Source organism: Papio anubis, chromosome 1 (assembly GCF_008728515.1).
Source record: "Papio anubis isolate 15944 chromosome 1, Panubis1.0, whole genome shotgun sequence".
Taxonomy (NCBI): domain Eukaryota; kingdom Metazoa; phylum Chordata; class Mammalia; order Primates; family Cercopithecidae; genus Papio; species Papio anubis.
The window spans coordinates 160,069,813-160,087,353 of NC_044976.1; the positions used below are offsets into that span (position 1 = coordinate 160,069,813).

Consider the following 17,541-nt stretch of genomic DNA (forward strand, 5'->3'; position numbering starts at 1 on the left):
AGCTTGAGGTCCTGGCCAACTCTTCCAAGGTTGGAAGGCACAGGCACAACTCTGTCAATTAAGGCAGAAAAAGAAAGAAGATGAGGGTCCCTGCAGGGCAAAAGGCAGGAAAGAAGGGTTTGACATGCTGGGTAGGGATTAGGAAGTTGCATGATTGGTAGAAGGTTTGCAGAGGAAGAAACCCAAGGAGCAGAGACTGAGGACCACAGGGGTCGGATACGGAACTGAGGAGTTAGGAACTCCTGGCAAAGGAAGTGGAGTTACTGCTGCTACTCTCTGTTTGACTAGCGATTTCACCTACATGCTCTCATTTTCTCTTCTTAGGTAGATAGATATGATGTTAATATACTTTTTTTTTTTTTTTTTTTTTTTTGCAAATGGGAAAGCAGATTTAGTTGTCCAGGGTCTACACAGAGTTCGCATAAGAGCTGGGAATAAAACGCTTTTCCAAGGCTCTTTGAGCCAGTTTCTTGAGGGCAAAGAGCCAGGGAGGAGGATGACAGAATGACAGCCACAGAGACCAATGAGAGGGAGGCGCCTTCATTGACCAATCAGCTCCTTGGATGTAGGCCCTGCCCACACCACACCCAAGTCTAGAATAAACCACATCGAATTTCAGAGGCAATAACAAAGTGTACACATCACACTTTTGTGTGCTTTCGTCGCAACACAGCAAACCAAAACCCCTGTTTTGGGTTCCACTCCACGTTTAAGGCATCCCATCCCAGTGGTCTTTCCACCATCCTCCCCGCGCCATCCAAGAAGGCCCTGCGCTTACCCGGTAGTGATGTCGTCGTCTTCCGTCATGGTCTTGCCCATGAGGTCACTGTCGCTCATGTAGCCGGACTTGAGGTCCACCTCATCTGAGTCCAGGGACTCGACCAGCTCCAGGCGGGAGATGTGGCTGAGCTTGCTGGGGCTGCGCATGGGCATGGTGTGGGAGTAGTGGGCCCGCTCCCCGTGCATGTACCAGGCGGGCGTCCCCTCGGAGCGGCAGCTCCCACCCACAGAAGGTGCGTCACCAGCCTGCAGCCGCGGACTGGACTGGCCGTAGCGCCATGAGAGAGGGGACGAGCGGTTGGAGAGGCTGGACACGCTGCGTGGGTTGGCGTCATCGCTGTCATAGCAGGTCGTCTCCAGGGAGCTGGGCGGAGAGCAGAAGGCACTACTTAGTCCTTGGTACGGCCGCTGTGTGCTCTGTCCCCTCACACGCACCCCAGCAATGCCTCCCCTCCACCTACAGGCCCTCTCACCTCCTCCCCACCTGCCCAAGCTCCACCTCCTCCATGAGGCCTCTGATTGTGTGTTACCTTTGTAATAAGTTATCTGTTTGACAAAGGAAATGATCTTAAGTGGCTAGGGAAGCAATCCTGTATACTGTTAAGAGCCTAGATTGTATAATATGACCTGGGTTTGAATTCTTTTTTGCTATTTGTTAGTAAGTGAGCTCAAGGAAAGTAATTAACTGAAGCTTCAGTTTCCCCATCTGTACAATGAGGATAACGGCATAACAGCTACCTTACAGAGTTGTAAGGATCACATATGTACAGATGGAACACAGTGCCTGGTATATGGAAGGGGGCAACAGATCTAGGGGCAAGTGGGAGAGACTGGTCACTTAAGCTTAGAAGGCCTTGATCATTTTGTTAAGGATGTGTCCATCATCTCTTTTCTATTAATTAGCCGAGGGCTAGCTGATTCCCAAACATCAGATATAGGAAAGCTGAAGTAGAGTGCAGAGGATAGGAAAAGTTTTGGGAATCTTGGCTGTATGGCAGGTCCCCAGTAAGACTGGTCCAAGCCACAGGCCTAGGGCAGCAGGGGAAGTAAAGCCTCCCCAGATAATAGGGCAGCCTTATCTGGACAAAGGAGAGGACACAGGGAACCCGACATGTGGGTGAAGCCGAATGTCCAGTCTCAAGCCTCAGGCCCTGCTAGACTAGGCCAATGGAGCAATGCCCAGGTTAGTGCTGGATGACCTGAGACTAGGGGAGCCTGGGGGCCTAGGGAAGGAGATAGGGTCAGGGGGGCTGCAGAGAGGAAATACAACTGGAATCTGAAGGGGTGGCTTGCACTTGGGTTCAGGCTGAGCCCCATAATTCCACCTAGCCTAGCAGTGGGGTCAGCCTAAATCAGCCTTAGGCAGGGTCTCCATAACTTGTCCTAACTTAAGCCAGACAGGACTAAGTAAGTGAAACGGGGTTTGGTGGCCAAGAAAGCTGGGGCAACTGAGGCAATCTGTGGCTGGACATGAGTTGTCTGAACCCAAGTGATCACTGGTCTGTGAACACATCCATTGCTTAGCCATTTTGGGGCTGGAATGGGAGTGGGACATTGATTTTTCCATACTGATTTCTATCAAGTTTCTTGAAAAAAAGAAAAATTTCCAAAGTTGTCTCTATTGGACCTGAAAAAATATAGTCTTATTTTCTGATCAGCAGCACTTGGGGGATCCAAACGCTCTTGAAACTGAGTGTGCTGGGGTCCTGGCAGTAGTCCTGTGGGCAAGATGGCGGAGGCTCTGGCCAGGCAGGGCAATCAGTGGCGGCTGCTTCTGAACCTCTTCCTGACCGGGTCCATGCCCAGCTGCTCCCCTCCTGGCCCTGCCAACTCTTTTTACTTATTTATTTATTTTTGACAGGGTCTCACTCTGTTGCCTAGGCTGGAGTGTAGTGGTACAAACACGGCTCACTGCAGCCTTGACCTCCTGAGCTCAAGTGACCCTCCTGCCTCAGTCCCAAAGTAGCAGGGATGACAGCACACATGAGCACATCCTGCTAATTTTTGTATTTTTTATAGAGATGGAATTTTGCCATGTTGTCCAGGCTGGTCTCGAACTCCTGAACTCAAGCAATTCTCCTACCTTGGCCTCCCACAGTGTTAGGTTTACTGGCGTGAGCCACTGCCCCTTGCTTCTGGCAGCCCTTTAGGAACCCCTTTGCGTTCTGCAGCTCTGCCTTGTACAGTGTCTTGTTTCGGCTTCTAATTACCGTGGATCTAGACATCACATCTCCTTGGACAGAAACGGACATTCCCCAAAGCCAGAGAGTGTGGTGATGGTGTGACTTTGCCTGCCTTGCTCACTCACGACTGTATTTCAGCACTTTGCATGGCGCCTGGCCTGCAGCTGGTGCTGAAGAATAAATCAAAGGGGAGCAAACCCACGATGGATGTGTAAATAAAAAGCAAGGAAGTTCTCATCAGAAAACTCAGGCCAGGGCCCTATGCAGTAAGTGCTTGATAAAAGCAAGCTGACCTTGACCACGGGATGAGACATGGGAGGAAGAGGATGATGCTAACCATACTGAGAGGGTGGCGGAGATCTCCAGGGGAGCTGGTTTGGGTAGTTAGCCTTCACCATGGTTATACACTGGTGTGGGAGTGAGGGCTGCACTCAGCATTTGTGTTCCTCAATTCTATTCCTGGCCTGCCCCTGTTTAGTTCTTTGTACTAAAAGTCCTCTTCCCCTATTCCACAGCTCTCTCTCTTTTTTTTCAATTCCCCCAAACACATCTCTAGACATCTCTAGACCTAAGCTGGTGAGGAGGATTCTAGCTCAGATCCTCAGTTCTTGAATTCCAGCCTGCACCCACCCTTCAGGCTTGCCTCTCTCTGGGGAGGACACAGTTTCATTTCCTCTCCAGCCACAGTCTGACCCAGACTTTCCTTGCTGGGGGAAATGAACCAGTAGAAATAGAGGAAGCAGCACAGGAGTAAAGGCTTCTGAAGAGGAATGGAATCTAGTTATCCTGGGAGTTCCTGGGTGAAAACAGCCTTGCAGGAAGCACACACTAGACTATAAGCTCTGAGGATAAAGCTTGTGTGTGTTCTGGGGAGCCAGTGCCCAGCGCTGCACCTGGCACACAGCTGGCATGGGCTCTGAGCATGCTGAGTACAGAACCCACCCTCATCAGCCAGTGTGACTCTGGCAGGGGCCTCCCTGCCCCCAGCCTCATTCTCTAACCCAGGGACTATGTATATATCCCGCCTACTTCCAGGGCTAAGGGAAGGGCTCATTGATAGAAAGCACTTTAAAAAGTAAAAGAGCCGGCCGGGCGCGGTGGCTCAAGCCTGTAATCCCAGCACTTTGGGAGGCCGAGACGGGCGGATCACGAGGTCAGGAGATTGAGGCCATCCCAGCTAACCCGGTGAAACCCCGTCTCTACTAAAAAATACACACACAAAAAAAACTAGCCAGGCGAGGTGGCGGGCGCCTGTAGTCCCAGCTACTCAGGAGGCTGAGGCAGGAGAATGGCGTAAACCCAGGAGGCGGAGCTTGCAGTGAGCTGAGATCCGGCCACTGCACTCCAGGCTGGGCGACAGAGCGAGACTCCGTCTCAAAAAAAAAAAAAAAAAAAAAGTAAAAGAGCCGGTCGGGCGCGGTGGCTCATGCCTGTAATCCCAGTACTTTGGGAGGCTGAGGCAGGTGGATCACCTGAGGTCAGGAGTTCGAGACCAGCCTGGTCAACATGGTGAAACCCCGTCTCTACTAAAAATACAAAAATTAGCCAGGCATGGTGGCACGTGCCTGTAGTCCTAGCTACTTGGGAGGCTGAGGCAGAAGAATCGCTTGAACCTGGGAGACAGAGATTGCAGTGAGCTGAGATCACGCCAAGGCACGCCAGCCTGGGAGACAGAGACTCTGTCTCAAAAAAAAAAAAAAAAAAAGAGCCATAAAAAGTCAGGGAATCATTGTTTTGGCCATCAGTGTGGAACACGAATAATATAAATCAAAGTCTAAGAGAGGAAGTGGCTCTAGGTCCACAGTAAACAGAAAAACCAGCTCCGGGGCTCTTGGTTCCTTTCCTATAAAGGGAGGCAGAAGCCAGAGGCCTTACACTCTCCCCCTAAACCAGTCAGCATTATGCAAAAGGCTTGATTTAAGCCTCCCCTTTCCCACTAGAAGCAGAAAACAAATAGCGCCTGCCGAGGATCAAGCTGTCCGGCTTAACGGAGGGGCTGGGGGCTGGCTGCTCTGAGTCAGTGGCACCAGGAGGCTGGAGCTGCTACTTCTGTCCCACTCCTGTGAGTGAGTCATTTGGGGTGTGACCCTCTCAGCAACTAAGCACTTTCTGGCTTCTTTGGCATGAGGCTGGTGGGTGACTTGGTGCTGAGAGATGTTCCAACAATTTCCTTGGATGGGGAAAGGCAGATGTCCAAGATTTCATCCGCTGGGTCCTAAACTGATAAGCCAAGCTCTGCCAGACCCCTGTTTCACTTGGGTTCCTGCTGGACGCTTAGGGCTATGAGGGATGGCAGCAGGGGACAGATGTAAGGGGGTCCTGGAGCCCCCACTATCCACCTTTTTCCAGGACTTCCTTGGTCACCTCCCTTTCAGTAGTCAGGGATCTGCTGGCCTGAGAAGAGGTAATCCCCAGAGAGTTTTGATTTATCTTATCATTGAAAATATTCGAGATGTCTGGGAGTAGAGGGCTGAGTGTCCAAGATGAGGGCATGGGCTGGGGATAGGGGGAGGAGTAGTACAAGGAAGGAGAAGGAGAAGAGTCTTCTAAGCAGGAAGAACTAGAGCCGATGGCTGAAAACTACTGAAGACTAAATGCAGTTCCACATCAGAGTCACTGCAATCCCACAATGCACTGGGGTGACTGAAAGGCAGTGAGTTGGCCGGGTGTGGTGGCTCACACCTGTAATCCCAGCACGTTGGGAGGCCAAGGTAGGTGGATCACTTGAGGCCAGGAGTTGGAGACTGGCCTGGCCAACATGGTGAAACCCGATCTCTATGAAAAATACAAAAATTAGCTGGGCGTGATGGCACACAGCTGTAATCCCAGCTACTCGGGAGGCTGAGGCAGTGGGCGACAGAGTAAGACTCTATCTTTAAAAATAATAATAAAATAAAATAAAATAAAAAGCCCATGTTAAAAATAAAAAAGGAAGGTAATGAGTTCTTTGTCATTGGTGGTATGTAAATATGTCCATGGGTGTGGTCCCATCCTCAGAATCCCAAATGGCCACACCCTGGGTTAAAAAAGTCCTTTACCACTGCCCCTGTGTCCCAACTTTGCTCTCAATTTTCCAGCCCCAGGAGTTGGAGAGGAGTCTACTTCCAGTCTAACTGGGGAGGCTTCCTAGCCCTCACACAGCCTTCCTGCCCCACACCCCCCATGATTTCCCAATCTGGTTGTCTGTTCTCCCTCCCTCTGTCCCCAGAGCTTAGCCCAGCCCTCTGCCCCACTTGGAGCTGACAGCATGAGCTCATCTGGGCAGTCCAAGGAGCCAGCAAGGGAAATTCTGAGTCACAGCAGAGCCTGTGGCCAGGACTTTGCTCCAGAGAGAGGTGCCGTGGGAGGGCTAGTGCCCCATGCAGCTGGAGGCTATGAGGTCTCTGCAGGCAGTGGGCTAGGGGGACACACCTAACAGGGCAAGGAGCTGGGTGACACTGTGTGGGCCCCGTTGAGCACTCAAGCCTCCCTCAGTGGCTGGTAGAAGAGGCCAGGGGCCACCTAATTGACACAAGAGTGAAAAGATCCAGGTGTTGAGAAGGGAACTGATTCTAGAACCCTAGTTTGATGGAGACTCAGGAACAGGAAGAGAGCATGTAGTAAACCTTCTCTTGACAGATTGAGGAGACAGAGGTCTAACGAAGGAGATTGACTGTCAGAGATCACACATTGAGCTGTGTAATGGCTCCCACTTCCTGGCTCCTAGACTAGTGATTTTCAAGCTGATTTGCTGAAATGAAATGAAAAGCTCAGGCACAAGCAGATGGAAGACAAAGCCAAGCTTCTCTTGTTGAGATAAATGGATTTCCTCCTCCTTCCGCAGTGGCTCCACGCATCAGGCCACCTGGCTGACCTGACAGAGGTGTGGAGGGACCCGGGGGCCCTGCCCTCTAGAATGAGGTGGAGAGCCAGGAAGGCAGACGGCATGACCGTCTCCGCAGCTCGAGCTTACCTGTGAGTCACCTGGGAACCCCGCAGGCTGGACATGGTCTCTTCCAGGTTTTGTCGGAGATCCAGGACATTCTGCACTGTCCTCTTTCTCTGGGACTCTGGGTCTGGGAGGGAGAGAAGGAAGAGCTGGGTGAGTGAAGAGGACTTAGTGCTGGGATCCTGGGGGTCAGGAAGTGGAGATTGACAGTGTCCCCAGGAGGCTAGTCCCTGGGCCATGATAGTCACCTCCTTCCTCCCTTTCCCAAAGACGACCAACAGAATGGGCCCTCTCAAAGGCCCTGGGCACGTGCCCTTGAGCCCTCTGAACCCCAGACCCTGGCAGGGGGTACAGGCATGGGTTTCTGTGTCTGTGCACTGCTTTCAGAGCCCCCAGGTAACTGCCTCTGCCTCTGGCTTTGTTTTGGGGAGGCCCTGCTTCTCACAGCAGAGGTCTCGAGCAAGATTTCTCATGGTTGAGATAAGCTAGAACATCTGCCTGAAACCGCCTTTCCAGGGTCGTGCTGGTAAATGTTTAACAACTGACTCTCGGAGAAAGGGGACACTGATGTATAGTGTTTGCCAATGTCCATGGTATAAAGCCTCCTATCATGGCCACTTTCAGTCCACCAATCTGATGTCACTGACCACAGTGTTAGGAAGAGGTGCTAACAATCGGCTCTGGGGAACCAGTACAAGCTGGCTTCGGCACACCTAAGCCCAGGCATGGACTGGTAATATCTGGGGTTGCTCTATGGGGTCCCGGGAAGTTAGTTCAGATATAGCCTCCTAAAGGCCAGGTGGCTGGTGGGAGGTAGGAGGGATGAGCAGTCATTTTCTGGAGCTTGAACTGAGCTCTGGGCAGTCCTCACACAAGTGGTGCAATCCCGAGTGAGGAAGATGCACGGGTGTGACCCAATCCTCAGAATCCCAGATGACCAAGAGCCATTTTATTCAACCCTGCTGTCCAGATATTAGCCTGGACAGATGAGAATCTACAACAGCAAACAGAGTGAAAATAACATCCAAATGACTGAGAGGTGCTTGAGCATGAAGGAACTCAAAGAATGTTCTCCTTCCTTCCTTCAGGCCATCCAGTGAATCTTTATCAAGCACTTACTTCATATCAGGCACCACCCTGGGCCTGAAGACAGTATGATGAAGAGAAGCTGGCTCTGCCCCATGGCTTATCTTTCATTTTTGGACCTAAAGTCATGAATGGAACCAAGTCCCCCAGTACCTCCCTAAAAGACAATCTGCAGGAGAGAGTAAGGGAGTGACACAAAGATGATGGCAAAACAACAGAGAAAACCCCAGAACTCTGGCTCTCCAGGCTACTCCCTTTTCTCCTCCATCCCCAAGCCTTCTGTCGCTGCTGCAGAGGCCAAACGCCCCCTCAAGTCCCTCCTCAGCCCACAGACTCCGCAGGAGTGTAAGGTTCTTTTAGCTGCCAGAGGGAACATTTCTGAATCTCTTTAAGAGGTTTTATTCTCCCAAGACTAAACTCAGGCCGGCTGGCAGGCGGCTTGACTGTCTTGTCAGGGAGGGGAGGTTGGGTGGAGTGGGCAGGGAGCCTGCGTTGCCCTCTCCAGAGGCTTTTGGGCACCTTTTCTGAAAACTAGCTCCACACCCAAGCCCAGCCATCCCTCCTTTCCCCTCCCAGGGGGAGCTTCTCCACTCCCACCATCCTCTCATGGTCAGCACCATGAATCCAGGCCTCCATGCTGGTGGCAAGGATCAGGGACAAATGGCAGGCCACCATGCCAGTGGCCTAAGCTCTATCTCCAGTCCTGGCATCACTTCTGTGGCCGCCAATGCCTATTTATCCTGGCAAGTGTCACCTTGTAAGCTGCTCCATGGCTTTAATTGATGGCTTGGCGTGAAACACAGACAGGGTCAATTTTTTAGACTCGCCAAGAAATAAAATTGAGTTCTAAAATGCCTATGTGGGGACTAAGAACATGGTGCCAAGGTGTGGGTTACTGGCCCAGGGTGATGCTTTTTATGGGCTTGGCAGAGATGAGGGACAGGCGCACACATCTCCAAGGGGTGTGTATTCTCAAAGAGGAAGGTGATCAAGAGTTACTCAGAGACTTCTGTGTGTGCCAGATCCTTTGCATGCATTATCCACTTGAATTCTTGCAACATTTCTGGGAGATTTGTGCTACTGCCCCATTTAACAGATGAGAAAACTGAGACTCAGACAGAACAAGTAAACTGCCCAAGGTCACACACCTAGCATGTAGCACAAGGCAGAGTTGAGCCCAGGAAGAAGCTCATACTTGTTTTGACATATCATAGGGCATCTCTGCACTAGTAGCATCAAGCATGGAGACTGTTGTATACAAGGTCCTTAGGTCTCGAGCAGTGGCTCATGCCTGTAATCCCAGCACTGTGGGAGGCCGAGGCCAGAGGATTGCTTCAGGCCAGTAGTTTGAGATCAGCCTGGGCAACACAGGAAGACCTTGTCTCTACTAAAAAAAAAAAAAAAAATTGGCCAGGTGGTTTATGCCTGTAATACTAGCTATTTGGGAGGCTGAGGCAGGAAGATCACTTGAGCCCAAGAGTTCAATGCTGTAATGAACTATGATCACACCACTGTACTCCAGCCTGGGCAATAGAGTGAGACTCAGTTTCAAAAACAACAACAACAACAACAACAAAAAAAAAACAAAGAAGAAGATGCTTAGTGAACATTTCAAGAATGGATGCTACCACAGTTTTTTTTAAATTTCCAAAAACCCATGAAAAAAAGTAAAGGGATACATACATGTCACATTAGGAAAATGTCTTTTTTTTTTTTTTAAAGGAAAAATGTTTAAACCACATAGTAGCCTCAGGAGAGTCACGCTGCATTGCCTAATGCCCCAGATGCTCCAGATGGGAGTCATAGACATCTAGGTCACAGGTTTGACTCTCTTTCTCCATATCTCTTTCATCAAAGACCTCTATGCTAGCCCTCTTCCTCAATTCCACATCAGCAGAGTGTGGTGGGACTACCTCAGAGTCTCCCAGGCTCGCCAAACCGCAAGGGTCCTCAAAGTCGCTCAATCCTGCTGTCTCTGGAGAGCTGGGAGGCTGAGGTCCAGGAAGTAGGGACTAGCTGGAGACCACAGAGATGCTACTGGAAGAACGAACACTGGACTCCAGGCAGCTTCCCCATGGGTATAGATTTGGGGCATACGGGGGAGGAGGTTAGGGCAGGGTTTGGTTTCCTTGGGAGTGACCAGGATCTGGTCTCTGCTCCCAGGCCAGAGGGGCCCTGCAGAGGCTGCACCCTACAGCTCCCTCTGCTCCAGCAGTGGCCCCTGGTGGCCATTGTGGGTATGCCGCTCTGCTTCTCCAAGGCTCAGCCCAGGGTGGGTCTGGAGGGTTGGGGTTCCTGGTAAGTCTGGCTTCCTCCACATTCCTGGGTGACAGACACATTCCCGTGGTGGTGCAGCACACAGTCCCAGGCCAAGAGGACTTACTTGCATATAAAAGAAAGGTCTCCAGAGCTCCAGAGGCTGCAGAGGGGCCTAGGTTGAGGGGCCAAGCTGACATTCCCACCCATGACCCTGAGGGTGAATTTTTACATTTTAGCTTAAACACATGAGTAAGTTACATTTCCGAGGGAATTTACTTCTCCTGTCAACCCTCATCCATTCCTGATCTTCACCTTACCCCACCTCTGACCACCAACCCATAACTAAGCTTCACCCCTTTCTCACCATCTCCTGGGAGGGTGAGGATCAGGGATCGGGTGAAGGTATCTAGGGCTTACGATACGCTGTGATAATGAGAAAAGTAACCTAAAACTTCAATGGTTTTTGTTTTCTTTTTTCTTGAGACAGGGTTTCACTCTGTCTCCCAGGATGGGGTGGCATGATCACGGCTCACTGCAGGCTCACTTTCCCTGGTTTTGAGTGATTCTCCCACCTTAGTCACCTGAGTAGCTGGGACTATAGGCACGCCCCATCACACCTGGCTAATTTTTGCACTTTTAGTAGAGACGGGGTTTTGCCATGTTGCCCAAGCTGGTCTCAAACTTCTAAGCTCAAGCGATCCTTCTGACTCAGCCTCCCAAAGTGCTGGGATTACAGGTGTGTGCCATCGTGCCCGGCTAATGTCCTGTTTTACTGGCTAAGTTGAGATGCCCTGAAGGCTGCCTCCATGTGTCTCTGTCAAATGTTTTGCTCTGGGTGTGGGACAGGCCCGGGGACAAAACAGAGTCCAGACATGGCAAAGATGGAGAGGGAGTCTTGGTAGCCCATCCCCTTCCTCAGTACACCTAAGTGAAGGACGTGCTCAGACTACTCCCATCTTACATGGCACCTTTGTGCAAATTAGAACTAGGTACTCTCCAGTCCAACCCACCTCTAGCCAGGTCCTAGTAGAGTACAGCGTTCTCCTTCACATGATACCAGCCAGGATGCCACCCTCCCAAACTTACTCTGGGGTCCTGGGAGTACGTGCTGTCTTAGCTCCTACAGAACAGGGTCCAGCTGCAAGAGTGGTGTGTGTGTCTGTGTGTGTGTGTGCATGCATGCACGTGTGTGTGAGAGAGACAGAGAGACAAGCAGGGTTTGAGGGGGGAAGGTGGCAGGTAGGGCTCCTAGCAGGCCCCAGGGTGACACCAAGATCTATGGGGAGGAGCTCATGATGTTATCCTGGGCTGCCCCTCCAAGCCTTTCCCTGAAAATGGAGCAACTGGGGAGAGAATGTGTGTGCTACTCAGGCTCAGAACAGATGCAAGAGTCTCTCCCAACTCAGTCATCACCATGGCAATTCACAGTCACCACAAACAGCAGCATAGCCCCAGCATGCACTGGGGCATCGGAAGAACAGGATGGTGTTTCTTTCTACACACTATTGGCTCTTACACAAGACCACAGAGAGAGCATACTGTCCATGTCAAGGGTTTTTGGGCAAGGACTAGCAATCAAATACACTTGACAGACAGGTGCATGCACACACAAATCAAATAATGCCCAGCTACTCAATGTTCAACACGAGGCATTTTCCATGTTATTTCATTTGAGCCAGGAGACTGATCACAAGTCTTTTTGACTCCAGAGCCCTTGTTCTTTCCACTACAATACGGTGTTTCAAAATACATGCACAGGCCTCCAGATATACACACCTACTTGTGGTCCAGCCTGTAGTTTGCAGAAACCCTCATAGAATTCTGCAATTCTGCAGACATACGCACGGAGAGATTTCTGTGGACATATCTCTCATTGTATGGTGAGGAAGCAAGAAGACTAAAAAGATGCTAGAGGAAGAGAAGTAATTTAAAGGACAGCCGAGGGTGCACTGTGAGGATGAGGTAAAAAGGGTCTTTCTCTCTGTCCCAGTGTCAGAACAGGGAAATCAGGCTTCCCCAGGAGGGCAGGACTATGAAACTGCTCATCAAGAGATGGGGACAGTGATGTAGTGGCAAGAACATGGTCCTCAGATTCAGAAAGACCTGTGGTTCAGGTCCTGGGACTGCCCCCTTCCCAGCTTGTTTGAACAAGCCATCTCACCTCACTGCAGTTTCCTGCTCTGGGAAAAGGGAACGATACCCGCTTGGTGGGATTGCTGTGAGGCTTAAAGAGCTAATTCACAAACATGCTTATAGTACAGTGCCTGGCACACAGTAGGTGCTCTATAAATGGTGGTTTTTATCTGTCCGAAGGCACAAAGAGGTGGGTGAACAATGGGTGCACCCTCGGGCTGGCACTGAGGCTGGCCCCTTGTCTGTTTCATTTCCTGATGGGTGGTGCACACCCCTCGAGGGTGCGGCTCAATGGACCCGACATTCTCTTCTGGGACCTTGCTTTGGCGAGGTGAGACCCTCACTCATACCTGGAGTTAGGGGTGGATGAGGTAGTAACAAAACCTTGTTTCTGTGTCATCAGGCCTGACTACCACTCTGTGAGGCAATACAATATCTTCAAACCCGTTCCCTTGGGGCCAATCTTAGCCGTGGAGTATCATCAACCTCAGGGGCCCCCTCTGGCCTGCAGTCTAAAATCTGATGCAGTAATAGGCGGAGAGCCTCCAACTGAGGGTAATAACCCCCCAAAATTCAGAGAAGTTCAGGAAGAAGGAGACTCACGGGAATCCATCACCCAGCAGTCAAATTTCCCCAAGTTCTATAAAATTTTAATTATTGTCTGGCAATTAAGTAAACTGCAATAACTGCCTGTTGAAATCTTAATTATTTCCACCAATGTTTCAGATCCCCCATTAGTGGTTTGGCCCAGGGCAGAGGCCACAGAGGACTGCGTTTGCACCTGACTTCTAGACTGGCTTCTGCTGTGAGTGGCTGGATGAGGTGGGAACCAATAGAAGGAACAGAAGTGAGCCAAAGAAAGAACGTTTTCAAGTCATGGCACTTCAGAGCTTGAAAGGATCTCATTTTGTACATGGTGGTTTTGGGGGTGGTGGTGGGGGAACAATAATCCCTCAGGCCCAGCGGGGAGGGGCCTGCCCCGTGTCACCAGGTCGTGAATGGCATGGTAGCTATCACTCTTGGCTCAGGGATCTTTCGACCAGCACTCCATGCTATGGGCTGGGGTTGAAACACACAGAGATGTGTCACCAGAAGAGGTGAACTGCAATGTAAATTCATCGTGTGGGATGGTTTGGGCCTGGATCCCAAATCCAGGCTAGGCTAAATGGTCTGGAAACAAGGATTAAGCAACATAAGCAACACAACACGCGCGCGCACACACACACACACACACACACATCCCTTCTTAATAACTCTCAAAAAGAGAAAGAAAAAACTCCTTCCTGACCCTGTCAGACCCCTAGGGTGAAGCCTGGGTCAGTGGGTGTTTATCTGCCTGTCTCACAACCAGCATTTGTTGATGATCATCTTGTGCTTACAATGAGTCAAATGTTTTTGGGAATCGTTTTTATTTCTCTCTCCTCCACTCAAGGACATAAACCTTCAAACTCCAGCCAGGGAGAGCATTGCAGGCCTACCTCAGTGCACCCCTTGGTCTAACGATAAACTCCAGGTCTCTACCTGCTGCTCAGAGCTGGAGTAGGAGGGTTCTGCTGGTTCTTGCATCCAGTGACCTTGCATTGATTCACTGCAAAGGCTCCACCCTACAGTGTGGCTGGGGGCAGGTATGGAAAACTGACAGATAACCCAGCAAGCAAATCCCCTCTGCCTTCAAGTAGAGCACAGTAACTGTCACTACAGTGACTCCATCCCCGCTCTCTACCCTTTTCTTCACCATCTGATGACCCAAGAGGCTCTAAAACAGATGCTGGCAGGCCCCCACACCAGAGGCACCCCATTTCCATGGAGGATGCAGGCAGGGGACTATTTGTTCTGTTACTAATCCTATCTTTCCCTCATTCCCCCACTTAAGTCACAATATTGTCAGAGGCAGTTGTCACTGAACCCCCGCAGCGTGGCAAATCTCATGCTTCTCGTAGTTGAGTGCTCCTGCTCCCCAGGGGAGCTCCCAGGGTTTTCCTCCTTACCCCAGAGAATCCTGAACCATCTCAACCAGCGAGTGGGCTGAACTGGAGCCCAGCGCTCAGCGGCACTCCTGTTGTTTGCTGCATGGCAACATATACCCAGAAAGAGCCAGGACTGAAGGACTAATGTGTTGGCCACATGGGTGTGTGAGGCAAGGAAAGAAAAACTAGGAAAGAGAAGCAAATCTGGGACCAGAGAGAGAAGCGTGCATGGCCACCTCAGCCTGGAACTGCCAGGCAGGTGTCTTTCCAGATCACCTACTGTTTTGATTTTCATTGAGTGACATGGCTTGGATTAGGAACCCTTGGTAATGAGTCTCCACTGGGCACTGGGCTAAGAGGAATCGTAAAGCAGGGCATGCCGGGTGGACAACTTAGAACACATAAAGAGGGTGGGGAGTGGTGGCTTATGCCTGTAATCACAACACTTTGGGAGGTAGAGTTGGGAGGATCCCTCGAGCCCAGGAGTTCAAGACCAGCCTGGACAACACATCAAGAGTCCAACACTATAAAAAATAATAATTTTTAGAGTTCTAGCTTGGGAGCACACATGACTTAGCTGTGGGAGCTAGGGTGAATCACTTCCCCTCTTTGGGCCTCAGTTTCCCTATCTACAAATAAGAGAGTGGGAGTAGAGGACACCCAAGCCCCTACGCAGTTTTGACAGTCTGGTTCTATGGTTTTGTAGTTGTCTGAAGCCCATAGAAGCATCTTTTCTCTCAGAGTATGTTAAAAAGGCAGATAACAGAGTGTCACCCCCAGAGCTTCTGATTCAGCAGGAAGGAGATGGGGCCCAGGAATCCTCGTCTTTGCAAACCCCCACAGTGGAGGGTGTGCTACAAAAGGCCACATTTTGGTAAATCCTTGTCTCGTTGCACACCACCAGTATTGGATGTCCATTACAAAACCAGGGCTTGACTTCCTAATGTCAAGTGGCTACGCAGAGTGTCCCTGGCCTTCAGAACAAGTCTACTCTTCAGGCACAAGTCTGTTCTCTGGAAAAGCCCCCTCCTTCATCTCCAGGCTTTGGATAAGAGAAGCCACCTAGCCACCTCAGGCTTGCAGCAAGAGGACCCAGCCCCAGTCCAGCCCCGGCCAGGCTCTCTGGGGGCTTTTTGCTGAGAACGGCCACAAGGGGGTGCTGCCGGTCCTCAACCGGCTGTGGCCTTGCTGCTGCTGCAGCGCAGCGAGGTGGGCAGCGTCTCGCTCAGGCTCCGGAGCCGCCGCCCAGGTCTTTCTGTCTCTCCCTCAGTCTCCTGCTTAGCACAGTTCCTTTCCTCTTGGGACTCTGCACTCCTAGGGCTGACAGCCCTTCCGCAATCCCAGGCCTCGTGGTCAGGCTGGGAGAGCAGCCTGAGTTTGCAGTATCTATGATGGGGAGCCCACCCGGTTCTTAGGGAGAGGGAGCAGGGCCTGGCTTCTGGGATTAAACAACCAGCCTTGGGCACCAGGGAGGTTCTGGGGACCCACGAGCTCCACTTGGTAAGCTCTGATTCAAGGCCAAAGTTTCCAAGAGGTTCCAGCTGGCCTTTCTGCTCCAATCCCCTGGGGAAGTATTAAATAGATCAGCGTTCAAATCCATGCTCTGAGGCCTCACCTCTGCTCCTCCGCAGTGTTCTTGAGGCTGGGAGCTGCCTGATGAGCTGGGAGGAGAGTCACCCCGCCCCCTCCACCACAGTCAGCCTGACCCTTTCTGGGGAGTGGCAGCCTCTCTCTGCAGCAAGCTGAGGGCAGGCAGTGACCACAGGGCAGCCCCACGCGGATGGTTAGGTCAGGCCGCAGCCTGTTACTGGACAGCCCAGCCCTGCTCAGCCCTGTGCATAAGTGCAGCCTTTGGCAGCAAACTTGGGCCAGGGAGATGAGTTTAAAGTTCCAGGAGAAAGCCACTTAATATTAAGCATCAATATCACCTTAGGAAAGGACTTGCCAAGGTCAAGGGTGGTCCATGAGGAGGACTGTGGGAGCAGGAGAGGGTCCCTGGCCTCGAGCCCTGTTTGGAAGGAGTGCTAGTTTGCTAATCCTGCCTTCTCTACTTCAGGAGAAACCCCTCCCTGCCCCATTTTCTTGTGAATGTTAGATTATAGGATCAGAATGTTAGGGTATAGGATCAGATAGCAGACTCTCGAACATATTCTGTCTTCTCTCATTTAAAGACTTGGACTCCCAGGCTGGGCTCGGAGGGCAGGCCTCCTGCAGAAGGTGGCCTGCCTGTCTCAGCCTGGAGACAAGGCCCTCTGTTCCCCAGCAGGCCCTGACTTTCCTGCCCAGTGAACCTCAAGGTTTACTGAAAATGTTTTCCATTACTGATCCTGCCCAGTCCCTTCCTGTGACACCCTGCTCCAGAGAAGTCACTGCTGCTGGGAGCTGGGAATGGTTGTTATAGCAACAGTTTACACAGCAGAGAGAACCATCTGCAGGCAAATGGGGACAGGAGTGGGGAGGGGCTGAGTCCAGGTGTGGATGACAATTGGAGGAGGCCCTGGGGGATTTCTGGTTGTGACACTAGTAAGATTAGTATTGGCTAACTCTTCTACAGGGCTGGGTACCAGGCACTATTCTAGCAGCTTTATGTATATTAGCCCATTTAATCTTCAGGACAACTCTTTGAGATAGCCCAGTTATTATCCCCATTTTACAGTTGAGAAAACAGAAGGCCGGGGAGGTTGAGTAAACTGTCCAAGGAAATATAACGGCAAATGGCAAAGCCAGAATTCAAACCCAGATAGTCTGACTCTAGAGCTGCATAGTCCAATGTTGTCACCACTAGCCAGAATGAAAAGAGAGACAGAGAGAGAGAATTCACACACCAAAATTCACCCTTTTAAAATGTACAGTTCATTTGGGAGGCCGAGGCGGGTGGATCACTTGAGGTCAGGAGTTCGAGACCAGTCTGACCAACATGATGAAACCCTGTCTCTACTAAAAATACAAAATGAACTGGGCATGGTGGTGCACTCCTGTAATCCCAGCTAGCTACTTGGGAGGCTGAGGCAGGAAAATCACTTGAACCTGGGAGGCGGGGGTTGCAGTGAGCAGAGATCGCGCCATTGCACTCCAGCCTGGGCAACAAGAGTGAAACTCCATCTCAAAAATTAAAAAAATAAATAAAATGTACAGTTCAATGATTTTTAGTATATTTGCACAGTTGTACAACCAAAATCACTATCTAATCCAGAATATTTTTATC

The 17,541-nt window shown here is 50.9% G+C and overlaps 1 protein-coding gene across 7 annotated transcripts in view; it reads right to left on the minus strand.

Moving 5' to 3' along the window:
- NAV1 (neuron navigator 1) overlaps window positions 1–17,541 on the minus strand; it is a 275,710-nt gene that overhangs the window by 99,558 nt on the left and 158,611 nt on the right. For all 7 annotated transcript variants that reach the window (XM_031657113.1, XM_031657110.1, XM_031657108.1 and 4 more), the window contains 2 exons: window positions 6,916–7,018; window positions 779–1,144 (listed from right to left, as the gene is read on the minus strand). In XM_031657113.1, the coding sequence (XP_031512973.1) occupies window positions 779–1,144; window positions 6,916–7,018 (469 nt within the window). The remainder of the gene's footprint in view (window positions 1–778; window positions 1,145–6,915; window positions 7,019–17,541) is intronic.